Source organism: Salvia splendens, chromosome 3 (assembly GCF_004379255.2).
Source record: "Salvia splendens isolate huo1 chromosome 3, SspV2, whole genome shotgun sequence".
Classification (NCBI taxonomy): domain Eukaryota; kingdom Viridiplantae; phylum Streptophyta; class Magnoliopsida; order Lamiales; family Lamiaceae; genus Salvia; species Salvia splendens.
The window spans coordinates 43,420,538-43,439,773 of NC_056034.1; the positions used below are offsets into that span (position 1 = coordinate 43,420,538).

General features: G+C 39.4%; 1 protein-coding gene and 1 pseudogene across 1 annotated transcript; both read right to left on the reverse strand.

The window, feature by feature from the left end:
• Positions 1 to 1,525: 1,525 nt before the first annotated feature.
• On the reverse strand, positions 1,526 to 4,863 carry LOC121797068 (protein FAR1-RELATED SEQUENCE 5-like). The gene is made up of 3 exons (XM_042195805.1): positions 4,810 to 4,863; positions 3,157 to 3,919; positions 1,526 to 2,981 (listed from the first exon to the last, which is right to left on the reverse strand). Exons 1-3 carry the CDS (start codon positions 4,817 to 4,819, stop codon positions 1,526 to 1,528), a joined length of 2,229 nt encoding a protein of 742 aa, XP_042051739.1. The 5' UTR covers positions 4,820 to 4,863.
• A 4,049-nt stretch (positions 4,864 to 8,912) lies between these two features.
• On the reverse strand, positions 8,913 to 19,236 carry LOC121796229 (annotated as a pseudogene).

The window sequence follows — 19,236 nt, forward strand, 5'->3', positions numbered from 1 at the left end:
ATGGAAAGATGAATATAATAGACCACAGCCTTGCTGAATCTCATGCAACGTTCAGCGACAAATATGGACACACACCCTCTCTGCTGGTACGTAATGTTCTTAATCGGTTTTGATGTGTATTAGCACAACAAACTTCAATAAGCATAGTGTAAAAGACAATGTCTATTTGTTGCAGAGGAAGTTCGTGGGTGCTGCACTGGACAAATGCAAAGAAACAAAAATGGCTGATCTCGTACGAAGCTGCACTACTAATGTGGTCTCAATGCCGTGGAGGAACAACGTGGTCACAATGGAGAACGGTGTGTACGTAATGCGCCACATGGAAACGTACTTTGGGGAGAAAGAAAAGGATTGGGATTGCGGGCTGAGTGCAAAAGGAACAAAAGGCTTAGAGATGTGTAGAATCAAGATTGCACGGACGCTCCTTACCTGTGTGCACAACACCCGAGGTTCTGCAAACCAAAATAAAGCGACAAAGTATTGGAAGGAGAGACCTGCAAAGTTCAACTTCGAGAAGTGGGTGGAAAATTATGGGCTGTAGCGAGTGATGGTTTTGCATATAGGTCGATGGGGGTTAATGAAATCATTGACTTGGTGGTTGTTTTGTGAATTTGATACTAAAGTTTTTTGCACCATTAAGATGCGTGTTAATAGTTGACAATGGTTTTGGGAATATGTAGTATGAATGGATTACAAGTAATTATTCAAGCTTATAATACGTGCATTACTTTTATTTATTTCTGCATTATTGTTAAAGATGATTGCATTATTTAGTAATAATGCATATTACATTTCACATAATGTAAAAAACACGAAAAATTGTGCATCTTGTACATCTAACAATGCCCAAATACATTCTACAGTACCATACGCTAGGGGGTGTAAAATATGTTATTTGATTCACGACTTTCTTAACGTGAAGCATCTACAACTCGTTTAGTTTTGTGGCGCTGCTTTTGAAATTGGTATAATATATTAGTCAAGCATCACCGTCCATATACGCCAAAAAAAAATTGGCATTACGTATGTTATTGGATGCAGTGTTTTTGGAAAGGGGGATATAGGTACGGAGAGTAGAAAAGGCACATTTGTTAATTACAAGAGTGCGGTATGCATCAACAAATTCTGTGTGGCTTACTGTTTTGATGTTGTGCATTTACTTAAAGGATCCTTAATGTATTCCACGATATGCAAAACAATACAGTATATAATGCACGGCATAAGACAAATAATGCACGTGTTTAGACACATTTTATGTGCATTATTTAACTAAAATCGTGCATTAAGTATCAACGCATGCTCATTATTTTGCAGGCATTAGGGAAAACAAGTATCCATGGCGTCATTGAGTTAACAACACACATATATACAGTACTCTGACTTATATATAATCCAATAATTAACCAACAAATTCTACTACTGCAGCAACCAACTGTTTCACATATAACAGTACGTCAACAAATTTGAACAACAATACTAATAGAGACCAAACAACAGCTGTGATGCGCTGTTTAAATAACATAACTCAAGCTGTTCTTTTACCCTTGCGTGCATCTTTCTCCATCGTCATCTCTTTAAGCAGTGGACAATTCCTGGAGTCGTGATGACCCATCTCATCGCACGCCTTGCACCGTCTAAGAGGCCTTGTCGCATCCTTTATTGCCTTCTCTCTCATTGAAATCAGACGACTTGCAGAGCTGCTGGCGTGACCCTTCGTCTTCACGACATCCGGGGGATGAACCGCAACAGATTCAGGCCTTACCATTCCATAAAACTCTTCAACCATACGCCTCTTCTCAACAGCTGAGGTTGCCGGAGTACCATTTTCAAGAGAGGTACCAAGTTCTTCGACGCCACCTACAAATGCACGTAATACATCGATGTCGGTCTCAAACCGTCTAAGAAAACCATAAAACATCGAAATCGCCTGCTTAGACACAGTTTGCCTATCGTCAGAGGAGGACTGGGTATGCACGGGATCCTGCAACTCGCCATGTACAGCCTTGGCTAAGGGAGTCTTCATCCATCGGTTGTCACAGTAGTTATCCGGGATTTTTTTCACCTCATTGTTCCGAAACAAGAAAAATATATGACTGCACAAATAACCATGGCGACCAAACATTTTGCATTCGCACGAGTAAGTATCATCAGTCTTGTCATGACGAACAACGTATGCATTACGCTTGCTATCACCAAGCTTGTATGTGTCAACCGTTTCTCCGGACATAAAACCCAGCACACGACATCTGTCATTACCCTCCACAATTTCCTGTTGTATTTTCTTGAACATACTATCGGTAAACAACGTAGAAGCATGTTTCTCGAAGGGCAGAGTAGTTGCTAGTATAGGTATGGCAGTGGCATCGTGGTAGTCCAAAGCTGTTCTAGTGTTCCGCTGGAATTCTATGGCATGGTTGAAATTCAAGTAGAATTCGGCTATGTTAGCTCGGGGCTTCAGAAAATTTTTGTAAAAACTGTTCTCTGATTCAGATATGGACGTAGTCCTAATCATTGATCCCATAGGAAAATCCCTGAAATACGCCGGGATCCAGTACTTCCTATACGCATACAATGTGTTGAACCAGTCGATGTCCTCAAGGTGATGATGTTCGATCAATCTATTCCACTCCTCCTCGAATTCGCCCGGCTCAAGTAGGTCCGACCAAACACAAGCGTTAAATTCCTTTTTGAACTCGTCGTCCCGCAACAATCTGTTTGGAACCTTGACAGCTAGCTTATGCATTATATGCCACATACACCAACGGTGATGTGTGCCAACTAGGACCTCTTCAATCGCTGACCTCATACCCAAATCTTGATCGGTCACAATCATCCTGGGTGCTACACCCATACAATCTACAAAATGTCTGAACAACCAAGCAAAAGCCCCGGTTTTCTCGCTGCACACCAATCCGGCCGCAAATGTCACAGGACTACCATGATTATCCTTTCCAGTGAAAGGGGTGAAGATCATACAGTACCTGAATAAATCGTGTAAACATGGCATCAGAGAATGTAAACAGATCATAATGCAATTGTTGACTTGAATAATGCAAACTGTGGTGGTGCATAATGCATTGAGGTAAAGTAATAATGCACACGATAGAGAACATATCACTAAACTACAAGGTAAACAACACAGTAGTTAGTTTCAACCTGTTTGTGTTGTACGTGGAGTCGAAGCTGACAATATCACCAAACATGTGGTAATTTTGCTTCATCAAACCGTCGCACCAAAAGAGGGCAACCAACTGGTCGGATTCGTTAACTTCGTAGTGATAGGTGAACGCCTCAGACAACTCCTTCTTCTTAGCCATATCATCCAACACCATTTGCACATCAAATCCCTGTGCGTATGCTTTGATGTCCCGTGAGGCATTCCTGATATCCCCAACAGTGCAACCAACTAGGTCAAACCCACCAAGAATTTCCTTCAACACCTTAAATGTGAGCGTGGGTCCTATATTAGCCTTGGAACAATCGAGGATGAATTTATGATGTACATCATCCAACTTGCGATTACTCATCATGAAATGCTGATGTTCCGTTTCAACCATGTGATGGTTATGACTCTCACTGAACTCCTCAATTATGTAACCTGACAAGCAATCTTTCGAGAAAAACCTAAACGATATGCTAGCCATGCAACCACACCGCTTAGATAACTTCCTACGCTTTATAGTGAAACCAGAACGGGCATTCAACTGGTCGTCCTCATCACCCTTCTTCCTTCCTTCCCTATTGCATACAACACGATACCACGTCGTGACATCGTCAACCTTCCTCATAGCTTGTTTGCGCGTTTCAAATCCAACAGCTCGAGCATATACCTCGTAGCAAGCGAAAGCAAAGTCCAAGGATTGGAATTTCTGACCAACCACAGGCTTCAACTCGGGAGAACATTCAGGTACAACAACCACTGTACAGAATAGGGGGAAAAGGGGTCACCATAAAAGTAAAACTTTGCAATGTAGTATGCTGACAATTAATGGACGATTTTACATAATGTAATTGGTACGATATTTACATTCGACAATTACGTGATTTATGCATACGTCAAACGCTCATTATTCTTGAACGTTGTTTTTTATGTGCACGTACTATAGCCTACCCCCTAGGCTTATTAACCCCTACGTGAAACATGAAACGTGTGCACAACATCAAAACTACTAACCTATATTTAAGACCTAAAGGAATAAGGCATACTCGCGGTCCTTCAAATATTCGTTTAACCTAAACCCTATATTTTTGAAGCCATATTTAGTTGATTTATTATGCATTATACAGCAATTCCAATGCATTACAAATACTCATTGGGTGCATTATTTAAACAAACTTTAGAAAGTGCAATATGTACAGTGGAATCTTACGAGATTAATGCAGTGTCGACCTCAAGCTACTCTTATATGTTTTTATTAACGAGTTGGTAATATACCCTAGCCCCTAGGATTATTAAACCCTAACGGGACACAACACACGTGTGATAAACATCAATACTATAACCCGATATTTATACCCTATACAGCGCAGCACACTTATTGTGAATTATATAGAGAAAATTTTTCATTAGACTTCATCAAATTGTTCATTACTTGTATCGTTTAAAACGGAGAAGCCGAGAGCTAAACCATGCCAAGAACCGTAACGGAAGACAACTGAAACCGGCCCAAATATATTTCCCAATATATCAACACACACTCAATACGTGCCCAATAAGCAGCACAGTCAGATTTACGGTTCTGAATTATTATTCATACCTCCTATACCTATACATCTACACGCACATGGAGAACAAAACAATTGAATTACCTTCTTCCATATTTGACGGGAAAACGATTGCAGCAACGCCGTTATTTGATGTGGAACGCCCTAGAATCCGGCAAACGAGAGTCAACAATTGCAACGTCGCACAAATTTTATTAAATTTGCAAAGATGGAAGCAGGCAAAAATGCGTCTAACTGCGTGTGAAAAAATAAAAGGCAAGATCATGAATGGCGTAAATCATGGATATTTCCATAACCACCTACTAATTGATTCTCTATTATACCCTCCTGCGTATTAAATATTATTAAAAAGTAAAATTTAATTCCCCAATTTTCGGCCATTGGATGGAGAAAATAAACGGTTGAGATCAAGAAGGAAAAAGGAGAAAATATGAGAAAAGGAAATGAATACATCCCTATGCCACGATTGTCCTTTTCCATTGCTAATCACAATACAAAATAATTTTCCATCAAATTTCAATACCTTACACGCTAGTCTATCAAGTACTTCATTCCTAAAAAATAATCGATCTTTTCTTATTTTAGTCCGTCCATCAAAATTAATTTACTTTCACTTTTGAAAAAAATTTAACCAGTGTAAACTTATAAGTCGCTCCCAAAATATCTATTTTTAGGATAGGGGAGTATATAATGAGATTAAGAGCCTACTTTTCACTTTTCTATAGGCAAAATTCTGGAAATGGGTTGGTGTGAAAAATCCATTCTATTTTTATTCTGAGAAGAGTACAACTCCTTTTTGGTCCAAAACATATGGTCAAATTACGAATTTTGTCCATAACATTCATTTTCAGGTTTTCGGGTCCATAACATACGAAAATCGCTCTCGGTTCGATCCTTTTTGGACGGCTCCGTTAAAATACGCAAGTCAACCGTTACTTAGCAAAAGTTTGACTAAATTAAACAAAAAACTAGATTATTAGTGACTAAATAATTTGCTAATTATTTTCTTAAAAAACACCAATTATCTTTTTTTCTTAAAAACCAATTATCTGCCTTCAACTCTCATTTTCAAAAGAAGAAGGCAAAGCATCGTTCTCACTTTCAGGGCGATACATTCCGACTCTTAGGCGATCTTCCGGCGATTCGAGGCGATATACCATTGTTCCAGCCATGAGTTGGGAATCGCTGTCGCGAAACCCACCTGAACCTGAGAATGAAGGCGAGAAGGGTCATGGTTCGTGTGTAGCTAACCCTAGTCCCGAAGGTAGGTTGACCTCGTCGAACCTTAGCCCCGTCGCGGAAGTCGAAGTGGAGCTACATTCCGGTAACGACATGTCAAACCCTAATTCTTCGAAGGCTGACCGACGACCTCCGACTGACGCCGATTTTCCCAAAGTAGAGAGGAGGACGAAGATGAGACTCGACCGCTCGGTTTCTCTTAAGCCGCCACTTCCTCCGAGGGAGAAGGCTGCTGCTTCTTCTTCGAAATCCAATTTGAGTTCGCCAGTTGAAATCCTCAGAGATAAGCCACCATTTGAAATTCCAGTTCCACGCCCTCGAAATCCACTTCGAGAAGGTTAGTTTCGAACTGAGCATATGAGTTATTCGTTGCATGTAAAAAACTAGGGTTTGCAATAATTGGAATAGATTGAATTGTGGTCCCATAGAATATGTATGTAAGTGTGGCCCCACCGAATATAGATTGAATTGGTGATGGGGAAAACAAGTGGATGGTCTGGTTGTAGGGAAACCAGACGACAGGGATGCATTTTTTTGTCTTGATATGTGTTGGACTAATAGGGTTTGTTGTGTATAAATGTTGGACCACTTTATGTTTTTATTATTTACTTATGGTTGACACCGTTGCTTACAAATGATACATTCACTACAAGGATCCACTACAATGGTTTACTTATGGTTGACACCTTTGCAAACATTCACTACAAGGATCCACTACTTATTGTTTACTTATGTGTTGGACTAATAGAGTCTTTCATACCTACTTGCTACTCAACGGAGACGTTCCGACAGGTCTATGCAGGTGTGATCTACCCGCTACATGGACCGGATATGTGGCCGAAGACTCCAAACCCAGATATTGTTCCACTGGACCTTAGAAGACTACCAGGACGGCCTAAGGGATCAAGGATGAAGTCGGTTCAAGAGCAGGCCGAGATACGCAAAGCCAAAGCAAAGACAACACGATTAGCCCGTCGCCTTGTTGAATTCCGAGAGGAGGATGATGGAGGGAAGAAAATGTCTAATAAAGGCCTGATGGCAGATTACAGTTGCCGTCTTTATGGTGAAAAAGGACACAACAAGAGGAGATGTCCCCAAGCCACTGATGCTGCCGATGCGCCTAATGGTATTTCACTAACATTGACTCTTCTTGAATTCTGAGTTTTTTATTTGTTGTGCTATAATCTGTTCACAAAATTAGTTTGATTCATTGATTATTGTTTTGTAGAGCCAACTGTGAGAAAGAAGCGGAATCGTGCCGAGGAACAACCAAAGTGCAGTTTGTGCCGCCAGCCGGGACACAATAGGGCACGTTGTCAAAGTACGATCGCGAACATGCTTCCCGAAGGCGGTGCCTCGTCCTCTAACCCTCTCAACAAGAAACGTGGTTCATCCTCACTCACTCGGAAGAAGAAAGGAGGGAAGAAAACAGATTGATGAAGAAAACAGATTGATTTAGTGTGATCGGTTTTTTGTCATGTAACATATACAATGAATACTTGCTGGTTTTCTTGCCTGTTGCTGGATTGTTGGTTTTTGGATTTGAGTGTTGTTTTGTTTTGGTATGTGAAGATGCAACCAGCTGCAAGTAACGTAACGTTTGTTTAGGACCAGTTTGAAGTACTTTATGAATATGAAGGATGGCTTTCGCATGTATATTTTTTGCATATTTATGCCCCAAATTCCAAACCCAATTTCGAACAAGAACAGGTTCAAATGCCAAAGAAGAAGAAGCAAGCTAGCTCAAAAATGCATCGAACTCAAAATACAAAATTCAGACAAAATGGTACGTGAAGATGCAACCAGCTGCAAGTAACGTAACGTTTGTTTAGGACCAGTTTGAAGTACTTTAAGAATATGAAGGATGGCTTTCACATGTATATTTTTTGCATATTATGCCTCAAATTCCAAACCCAATTTTGAACAAGAACATGTTCGAATGCCAAAGAAGAAGAAGCAAGCAAGCTAGCTCGCAAATGCATCGAACTCAAAATACAAAATTCAGACAAAACTAGGATTTTCATCAAATTAATTCACCATACAAAATAACCCAACAATAACTACAAAACATAGAGCATATACAACATCATACACTAATTTCTCTAATTTTGCCTTCATTTCTCCTTTAATTTCGTCAAACATCAACTCTACAACCTCAATGTTTTCATTAATTTCTGCTAAAACCAACCCTAAATCAGAAGCAACAACTGAGGTTGACGAAGAAGAGGCTTCGCCTTGATTAATGTCGCTACTGACGATTCGGAGTGCCGCTGCCTCCTTACAAAAGCAGCGCAGGGTCCTAAATCGAAGGTCGCGCCAACCGCCGTTGTCGTCGGAATTGCAGCTGGAAGTCGACCGATGCATTTCAAACGGTTTGTCGGTGTGTTGCAGGGATGGGGGAAACCAGACGAAGAATTAGGGTTCGCTGATTGTGTGGGGAAGAAAGAGAGTAAGAGTAATACAAGAACAAAATGTTAGTGTTTTTTATTTTTTTAATACAATTAATAAATGTTAGTGTTTTTTAAGAAAAAAAGATAATTGGTGTTTTTAAGAAAATAATTAGCAAATTATTTAGTCACTAATAATCTAGTTTTTTGTTTAATTTAGTCAAACTTTTTCTAAGTAACGGTTGACTTGCGTATTTTAACGGAGCCGTCCAAAAATGACCTAACCGAGAGCAATTTTCGTATGTTATGGACCCGAAAACCTGAAAATGAATGTTATGGACAAAATTCGTAATTTGACCATATGTTTTGGACCAAAAAGGAGTTGTACTCTTCTGAAAATGGGGATTACACGTTATCAGAATGCGTAACTAAACACTCATTCTCAGAATCACTCCATTTCAAGTATTCTCAGTTCTGAATGTACAGATGGATTAATACATCTTTATAATCTAAAACAAATAGGAATCTCACAGATGTTTGGAAAAGGGAAAAGTATAGATGTAGGAAATGAAAAGGCAGAAAGCAATCATCTTATTAAGAAAGGGATAAAAGACTATTGTTGTGTTGAGTTGAGACACTACATTTTACACTTGGCTCCTTACACTGAGATTCTGAAAACTATATACATCCAAATAAGAAAAAGAATGTGATGGGAAAAGAGCCTTTTTTCTGCATCCAGATCTACAAACAGGCACAGATGAGGCAGCTACAGACAGTAAGGAATTGAAGCTCAAAACCAAGTGTGTTACTGTATGGTGACCTTATCTTGCGAGCTTTCTTCGCGCTGAGAACTGCTCGGGAGGATTGTTGGAGGACAGCCACTGATCTGGAACCATTAGAAAATAAGCAGACATGGCCTTTCTAAACCTTTTCTTGTATTGAATTGGAGAAATTATTGTGGGAGAAGCATTTTTGGGTCCTCCAAGAATGCCTGATGCCTTCACCCATGTCTCCAGATGCTTGTCCCATGTGTATTGCCTCATGAAATCGATTATCCCAACCACCAGCTCATGCTTTTCCTCGTCAACGCCAACAAGAAGCGAGTAGTCCATCACGTCTATCGACTGTACATACCATAGGATGTAAGAAGACAATGACATACATATAAAGTGTGGGGCTAAAATGAAAAGGTCATATGAATCTTACAGCAAGAAATGCAGTATCGTTCCACACAGCTCTCTCTAGCAGACGTTTTGCCTTTGTTCCCAAGAAAATAGGAGAGGTTGGCATAGCCTCTATCAGATTCTGATCGAGCAAAACTTTATTGCTTCCACTTGAATCTGGATTATATCTTGATCGAGCAGAACCTTTGAGGTCATACAGTCGTGTGATATTGCGTCTGTATAGAAGATTCTCCATCACCAAAACATCCATTCTTGTCTCTTTTCCTCCTTTCAAATGCTTCGAGGTGACCTTCATGCCAACATCCAACAAAGGATTAGCTAATCCAAGTTTGTAACAGAATTACTACAGGAAGCATAAATGTAAAGACGATGGAGTTCTTCACTCAAACAATATGACGATATGTAAGGTCTCATTCTGCATGTTTAAGAATTTATACCTGGTAAATGCCTAAGATCTTAGCTAGGCATGTCAGGCATCCAATACTTATCGACTCCGACAAGTACTTGAAATAAGATGGTGCAAACTTTATAAATGACTCAAGCTCCGTCTTAGTCACTTGTTTGATTATAAATCTGTCATCCAAAGTTTTAGCGAAAAAGACATTGCTTTTACCACCCTGTGCACCCCACTTCTTACAGCGACTAAGAGAGCGGATGAAATCCATCTCACTTGAACAGCACTCTTTCCTCAAGGCCTCAAACTGCTTAGCAAAATAACAAGTTACAGTATACTTCACCTTTCCTGGAGGACCGTCATCAGTGAAGGATATTCTTGAATGCATAGTACTTGGGTAAAGAAGAGAGTCCAAACCAGTAAAACTCCGAGAACCCGAGGATAAGATGCTTTCATCCGCAGAGCCAGGACTTTTCATGGCTTCTGAACTCGACTCATCAAATGAACTAAATGAAAATATATTCATCGGATCTAGTAATGAAAATGAGGACGAGGACTGCAAATAGCTCTTCTGTTTATCTGGTTCTGCAGACATAAAGTTATGATACTCTGGTGACACCAGAGTATATGAAATGACGCTAGTAGGCTCGTCATCATAAATTGGGACAACGATGTCACTATCAGCTGTAGGTAGCAGCAGTCGAGCACCACCAAGATGTACCAGTTCTCTAAATGAGGAGATATACGCTGGATTATACTCAGCAATCTTGCCAAGCCTCTGCAAAGTAGTTGGAGTATTTTTGTTGAAGAGTGACCGATACAGAGCCAAAAAAGGTATACCCAGCCAACTCTTTGGATTTTCAATATCATTAGGTCCCTTTGCAGGCAATCCAAAACGTAAAGGATTAGTGGTTGAAAATGCACCAGAAGAGTCTTGTAGGAATGTGTTAGGAGTATTGGTCTTTTTTTCTTCAGAATATACACGCTCTGACTGCTGATTCCCTGCCCATGCAGTATCGAGATTATCCAATGTATTTTCCATCACTGGGAACTGCCCCTCTGATCGAGCCCTTCGCACAGTTTTATTACATTCTGGGATGTCTGACTGGTTACTCAAATTTCTGTCAGAAGACCGATAAAGGTTGGGATCCTCTTTATTTCTAGAGGGCTGATCTATATCCATTCCTTTATGAATCTCATCTGGATGGGTGATCCTGCTCTCTTCTCCCTCATTAGGCATTAAATAAGGCATAATATTAGCAAAAGAAGAATCCAAGCTGGTGAACCCTCTACTGAACCTTGAAACCGTATCCACCTCTGACCGCTTCTCCCTGAGATTGGCAGGCTTCTCCTTCAGTGTACCAACTTTATATTTTGAAAGTTGCATCAACCGCTGATCCCAGACATAAGCATGAAAAACAAGCTGTCGTTTTATTCTGTTGATCTCAAGAATGTCCATATCTGGCTGACCATGTTTGACTTCCTTTTTTAGCACATACCACAATGATTCCTATACAAAAGTTCATTGTTCAGGAATACAAAACGAAAGTTAATCTAATTTTTAGCATGACAGATGTCACAATGTTTCTTCTGGATGCAAAGACACTACCAGTGTACCAGTTAGTTAACTGATATGAATTTAAGAATCAAACCTAGGGAATTAAATATTAACCAAACTTAATGCATAATTAAAAGGCATGTGCACAAGAATAACCTCAAATTCTTTTATTTCCTTCTGAAGCATCAACCCCAGTTCGGCAATCAGTTTTCTACATTCATCGGCTTTTTCGCCAGAATCATCCTCTACTCTGTCTGAAATATGATGCAGCACATCCTGAACCTCAGTGATAAAGACATATGCCATGCTGCTGACCTATAGTTGCATAAAATCCAGTTATGAAACTGCAAGTCAGAGAAACCAGATAAAGAATAAGTATATTCTCCATATTATCTTACCTCCTCAAAGTCTTTCTGTATCCACTCCTCCTTGTAATAGTTGAATTCAAGCATTGATGGCGGAAGATAAACAGAATGGACATTGATGGGAGCATACCGAAAACATGCAACCATCCTCCCAAACCTGCATATAAGATAAGACAACTATTCAATAAGGTTGATGCACCAATCAAGACGAATTAAGTTCATGAGAAGAAAGCACCATTTGAATATGTATACGTTCCTCGCGTAATAATAAAAGAAGTCTAACTCTTTGCAAGTGATATCCGACATTCTAACTGCACTGCCCTAAAATCCCACCACCCCCAGCAGTCCAGCACAAAACAAAATATGAAGTCAGATTCAAAGAGAAAACTCCCTTTAGTAGACATGAGAAGCACATACGGACTTACAATTGAAATGATTTTAAAAAACCTAATTATCTAATGAGACTTATCAGCAGAAATCATACCCATAAAACCGAAGACAATCTCTATGAAGGGAATGGCCACAGCTAGCAACTCTGCTTGCAGCAGCATGGTTTGAAAAGCTGAGTTCCAAAAATTTTCCAAAAGATAAACCCCAGGCAGCATCTGACATTACAACTCTTTTTGTAGAAGCAGGAAAACCGTTGGTTCGTGGACATCGTAAACAACGATGCCACATCCATATCTTTCCTTCCTTCTCGCCTGGCAAAAGGGATTCTTGAAGTTTTTTCACAGAGATGGTAAGGCTGCCTTGTTGATGAGTGTAGCAATGAACATGAGCTTCTGAAGGCATTTCACGTGAACTACATCGTGAGCCCTGCCAGACAATATATAGACCAGGATCTAAGATGATCTTCAAAGAGATGCAGCAATATTAGTGTACACAGACACATGAATAAAACATAGTGTACCTGATCAAACAAATGGTCTCGAAGAAACCGACCCAAAGGTTTATCAAAATTCCCATAGTATTTAATTCGGAAGAGATGAGCACGCTCACATACAATTCCCTTCAGCACACATCTTGTTGAAAGAGAGACCAAAATGCTCTGATGATCAGATGGTGAGGGAGGAAATTCATCTCTCAGTGTTTCCAACTCCCCAGAGTGGTCCTTTCCATGCTGCCCCGAGAGTACTGACTCAGATTTGTCCATGTTCAAAGGAAGTCTATTTGCATCACCCGGCGAAAAATTAAATCCCTGTCCTAGAGCCTCATCCTCAAATAAATGTTCAGAGTTTAAAGTATAATTTCTCTCCAGATTAGTCATTTTTTTAACATCAAAGTATCCATTAGCATCCAGCCTATTTCCTTCCATAGAATAGGGACTATCAGAGAGCTGCTCCCACTGAGAACCTGATAAGTCAGCACCAGACGCGATGTTATCCACATTTCTAATTCTAGATTCAGCGTTTGGAATTTGAGCAGTGGAACCTTTGGAAAAAATAGGCTCTGCTACAGACATTGAAACTACTGGAGACCGTCTGCTATCCAGAGACAGGTCATTTCCAGATTGAACTGCATTAGTGGGCTTCTGTTGTGCTTGAGGTTTTTCAGTGGAAGGAGAATTATAGCCAGGTATCATAGAGATGGACCTATCAACGCTAGAGGGCTTATCTGGCAGGGCCACTTTTATTGGAGATTTCAACGGGAGTTCCGGCAGAGAAGCACCTTCATCAGCAAGAAATGAGGTCTCGAGTGCTAAATGATAAGCAGCAAATACACCATAATGAACTACATCTTTGACTCTCTTTAGTTCATCCCCACTAGCACCCTTGAGCAGAATCTGACTCCCAAAATGAAAAAAAAAAAAAATTAATACTCAACTGAAAAAGTGGCTCAAATTTTATAAATCAATAAGTTGTTTGCAGATTACATATATACTAATCCAAGGTTCCAAACACCAGAATTCCTAATATATTAAGATAAAACAAAAGGAAAAAGACAAGAGTGACTAACAATAGGCATTAGTGACTAAACTCTCTCCTCACACTCTCCTCAACACAAACAACGATGTGTGTGTATGTGTGAGTGCGTGTGTGTGAAATCTTGCAGGAAACATTGAGATGACAAGCAAACAATTGTTGTAAGTCACCAAATGACAATATAGAAGATGGTGCATAACCATTGATCAGCATTCGGAATCAGGTTTTAAACATGTTCCGTAAAAAGCTAACTCTATTTCTGATTATAAAACAATCATTATTCTTCTTAAGGGCGGTAAGTGTAATATACTATTTGAATTCACGTTAACCAGGAGTAATCAAATTTTATATTTTTAAATTTAATCCAAATATTGTGGCTACCATCTCTCACAATCTAGATTTTTAAAGCTACATTTGGCTAAGTTGTCGAGGATATTAACAGAGAGAATTGCTCATTTGGCACTCCAATGCTCACAATATCCATACACTAGCTAAATGTTAACACCTTTTTGGCCATTATCTTCGTCAATATTATTATAAATATTAGATTTTACAATAACATGGGTTTGCAATACACTAAAAGTTACATGCAATACACTAAAAGTCATGTAACTTACAGTGCATCCCAATGGGCGTGGGCAACCTTCAAAAAACATCAGTGTCTTTGTTAACTTTTTTCCTCCTTGCCCAGCAGAACCAAGATTCTCAATAAACTTCTCTACGCGAAATGAGTCGCAATATCCAAGTTTTGGGGTAGAAAGACTGTCAATTGAAGGAACTATCTGTGCCCCACTGCAGCGAGCTATGCGCTCTAAAAGTGGTCTTTTGATGTTAAGAACCAAGGATATGTTCTTTGCAAGAAGATACTCTTGTGCATATCTAGACACCGATTTTTCTACCAAAAGAATGTTTGGGTGGTGGGCATCAATTTTGGCTACAGCCATTTTCAAATGGTCCATTTCCTGCAGCAGCACAAGGCAAAGGAAAAAGGCTAATAAATTTGGTAGACAACTAGTAGAGAAGCTAATAGCATGGTTTCCTAGTAGTAAAGGAGATTATTTCTTATCCATGAACAGAACAAAGACAAATTAGTTTCAGGGGCATTATAATGTATAAATGTAATGACAATATTTAATTCTACAGAGTTTAGTTATAGTCACAACCTGCTGCAGTAAAGTATCAAAACTTGATAAGTGATTAGCAACCCGCTGGTACTCCAGGGCACCCCCAAGCAGTAGAAGTCGTGCTTTATCAATTTTTGAACTCATCCTCCGATGAGCCACGTTTTTCTTGCAAACAATCCCTTTGATCACCAAACTTGTGAGGAAAGAGGTAACAACTTCATCAGCATCATCAGAAACAAAACAGGATACAATGTGCATGAATTAAATAAGGAATGTAGGATCAATTCCAAATTTTCTTGACCTAGAGAGTTAGATATTTCCTTTCTACTATCTATTATCCAAGCATTTCCATTTTCTTAATTTTAAGAGTTACATATTTTCTTAGTTTACTAAATTTGTATATTCAGAAATTCTTGAAAAACAGTTAGCACACAACAAAGAAACTAAGTAAAAGGGTGTTAAAGTAATGTTCATTACAAACAGTATTCACTAAAATCATGTCGCCCGATACATTAACAACCTAATGAAAGTTGTCTAAGAGAAAAATCATATGACGGACTGTCTAACGGCATCAACACCTCGAATATGAGAGGAAGGGGGTAATCATGAGGATATCTAGCAAGCATTTACATTACATGAAAATAGAAATCAGTGGGAACTGTAAAGTTATATGTGGATCAAAAAGCAAAGTGATATATTTTCATTAATTAAGTTGACCAAGGATGTCATTCCTAAATAAATTGACATGGAAAACTAAAGTAAATAAAATACCTCTCACTGCGATTCCCACAAGCTATGCACTTGACTTTTACATATCCCCCAGGATCCATTCCTCCACCCCGACTTGTATCTGGCTTTAGAAGAGTAGCAGCTTCCCAGCACAAATGTGTAATAATGTCCAACCAACTCTCATAGTCTGAAGCAGGAAAGTTCTCAGCCTGCAAAAGTTGGGATATAAGAGCTGTGAAATGCCCATCAACTACTCTTTTCATTGCTCTCCGGTGTTCCTCGTTTGATCTATCCCTATTTCGAAGTTCCCCAACTACAAAGCTGCTTGACCGTAGGTAACCCCATTCACCTGTGGCATCCTCGCCAGGATCATCATCGTCATCATCAGATACAAAGACTTCCCTCTCGTCCTCTTCATCTTCAGGCTCTGGAGGAAGCCAGATAAGACCATTATTCTCATAATCCACAGCTTCAACATCTGCATCATCCATCGCATGTGGAGGAGCTAATCCAAATTGGACATCATTATTTTGTGTATCTGCTTCTGTCCTTGTTTTATGGTCTTGTGTCTCTAAATTCTCAGGCACCAGAACTAAATTATAATCTGGGTGAGTGCTTTCCTCATTCGATTCTGCTTCGCAAGGCCCATAGATATGATCAATCTGACAGTAGCTGTTGGTTCCATAGCCCATGTCAGGGCTTACTATATTTATTTCGGAGTGTGGTTCATGAATAGGGTAGTCATCATCCTCATCGTCACTCCTGGGATCGCCAATAGCATAACGAACAAAACATGAGTTCCAATAAACCAACTAAATAAAAGTACAAAACTTGTAAATGAATCAATGAAGTAGGCAACCAATACACTTCTACTCGTTGTAACACTTTACAAATAAAAGTTTTCTGTATATAGAAAATTAACTCTATGGACATGACTGAACTGCACCAAATGTCATGACCGAATAAATTGTAAATTGAAGACACGCCACAAAGCTAGTAGTTTAAGCACCAATTCCAGAACAACAATTCCCTCTGTGAATCTAATTAATCAACCCGATCTTGACAGGGACTGTTGGGTTGATATGGTAAAAGGTTCCCAATGTATTCCAAAGAAGCCAATTTCTGCAGCCACTTGATGGAACATCCAAGAAAGAATATTGAAATCACTAGTGTGGTTATATCCCAAATGGGTTTCAAAAGATTTACCTTATTTTATATGATCATCTCCAGATTATAAGTGAACATAGTGAACATTTTAATTTTAAGAATGCTGTACCAAACCCCAAAGACCAAGTTGGCCAACATATAACTTGTGGGTGGAACAGTAACTGGATTGTCATTTGTCCACCTTTCTTAAACTTCACTATAATTATCCTTTCAGATATTGGAAATGTAATGATTAAATTATGGATAGCACTGAAGATTCCATCCACTCTTTGCTTTCTCAATAGAATGACAGTTATTATAGTAACGGCTTTGGAAATTCACTTTAAGATCATTTATAAATTTCTGGGAAGTGAAAACAGATAACATGCAGCTTTACATTCAACCAACTATGCAGAAACACCTTCAGGCTCAATATAATGAACTGCAAATGGTCAAGAAAAAAGTTCCACCCTTAGGGAAAAACTTCTCTTCCAGAAAATATTATGCAAGAGTTGGCACACAAATCCTCACCAAGGACTCGGATGAAGCTCATAACTCAGTCCTAAGATACTTCACTCAAAAAATATTGCCATTTATATATGCAAACACCTATAACATGCCACCAGGAACGTCAATGAACCATGAGGTTTGTGCATCTCAATTCGATTTAATGCTTATGACAAACCGAACTCGTGTAAGTAAATGAAGGCAAAAGGTAATAAAAAATTAGCAGTAGCATAAAATGGAATATAATTGAGGTGCAGTAAGTGAATCTTTGGGGAAAAAAAGTAATTCCATGTTATCATTATGTCATGTAAATAAGGAGGGGGAATTTCTGGAATTACCTGCTGCAAGATCCCAACTGGTGGCCAAATGGATCCATAGAATCAATATAATCTAGTTTTTCAGGGCTTCTTGCCTGGTCTTGCTTTGGTGACTTTGAATCCATCCCTGCAGAAGAATGAGGACTCCGACTAACAGCGCATGAAACATGTTGAAAAGGCCCTGTTGAGAATTCAGTAGAACCAGCACTACTGCCACTGTTACAGGTGCAGCAACTAGATTGACTGCTCACCAAGCTCGATGAGGATGGAGATGGAGTGATCCTGGGACTCGACTGCACCACGTTACTGCCAGTAGCAACCTGTTGCTTCCATTGCTTGAAGCAGTAATTACAAACTTTAATCCTATCCCTATCTTCCTGCCCACTCTTGGGCTCATCAGGGAGTGTGGGCACAGTGTTTAAGGTGCACCTGCCACAGAAAACCCGTCCACACAGCCGACAGTGATGCTTGCGATTGAAAACAGTAAATGCAGAATCACACTCGTAGCACACCCTGCAGCTTTCATCGGGCATCCAGAAATTTCTCGATATATTTCCAGATTCCCCCCCTCTCATTGGAATCCATGATCTCAATAAGTCAACAATCTCAGACAATTTGTTATTCTCCGTAGTACTGTCCATGAACGCATATAAACATCAAACCTCATGGTTATGAATCAATCATCAGCCACTGCCAGGCTACCTATAGAACTCCTAAAACACCATAAAAGGAAGACAAAAAATAAAAATAGAAACCACAAATAAAAAATTAAAAAGCACAGCAATTACCAGGACATCAGAAACAACCTCTAGCGCAAACAAATCCGATTAAAAACCACACAAAACCAACGCATAGATCGAAAAAGCAAAACAAAATCACACAACTTCTTCAGTAATTCCAGCTGCCAAATCGTACTCGAGACTAGACTAGGTAGAAAAAACAATAAATGCAAGCGGGCCACAAGTAGCTGAGGCTGCTACTCATTTACCAACTTCAAATAGTCACTAACTCAGCTATTTATTCAAATTGAATTCCTTTATTCAGAGAAAAAGGGGATACCTTATTCCGAATCGTTACGGAACTTAGGCAAACTCAATAAATTACACATCTGCAACGTTGCTTACATATTCACCTCAACAAATCCAGCGCAACTCATCACAGTGCCGCATGTGACCAATTGCTTAAATACGTGTCTACCTAATCCAATTTCAACCACAATAGAAACCGAAAAACATTCACACAAAAATGCTAACCTGGAAGGACTTTTGAGCAGGAAATATATGCATAATTAGTGGCTGAGGAGCGTCGGAAACCTCCAAAGGAAGAAAAAAAGTAGTAACTCTTTTATGCGGTGGTAAATAGCGGGTTATGCAGGGGTGGCTGGAATTAATGGAGAAGGAAAAACTAGAAAAGTTAATGGAAAATAAGAGAGCGATGGAGAGAGAGAGAGAGAGGTAAGTGCGAGGGTCACGAAAATGGTATGAGCGGAGATGGCGACGCAGCTCATGAGACTCAGAAAGAAACAAACACTAATTTTCACACCAACTAAATAATTCAATTCCCTCCAAATACTAAAACTTTCTATCTTTACTTTTATGATTCGGCATTTGTAGAGATAGAAAACAATAGTAAATGAAAT

What these genes read in the sequence shown, in the direction of transcription:
- LOC121797068 (XM_042195805.1), bottom strand. An exon ending in TCCACGTACAACACAAACAG is followed by an intron (nt 2,982 to 3,156) that starts GTTGAAACTAAC and finishes CGATTTATTCAG; the next exon opens with GTACTGTATGATCTTCACCC.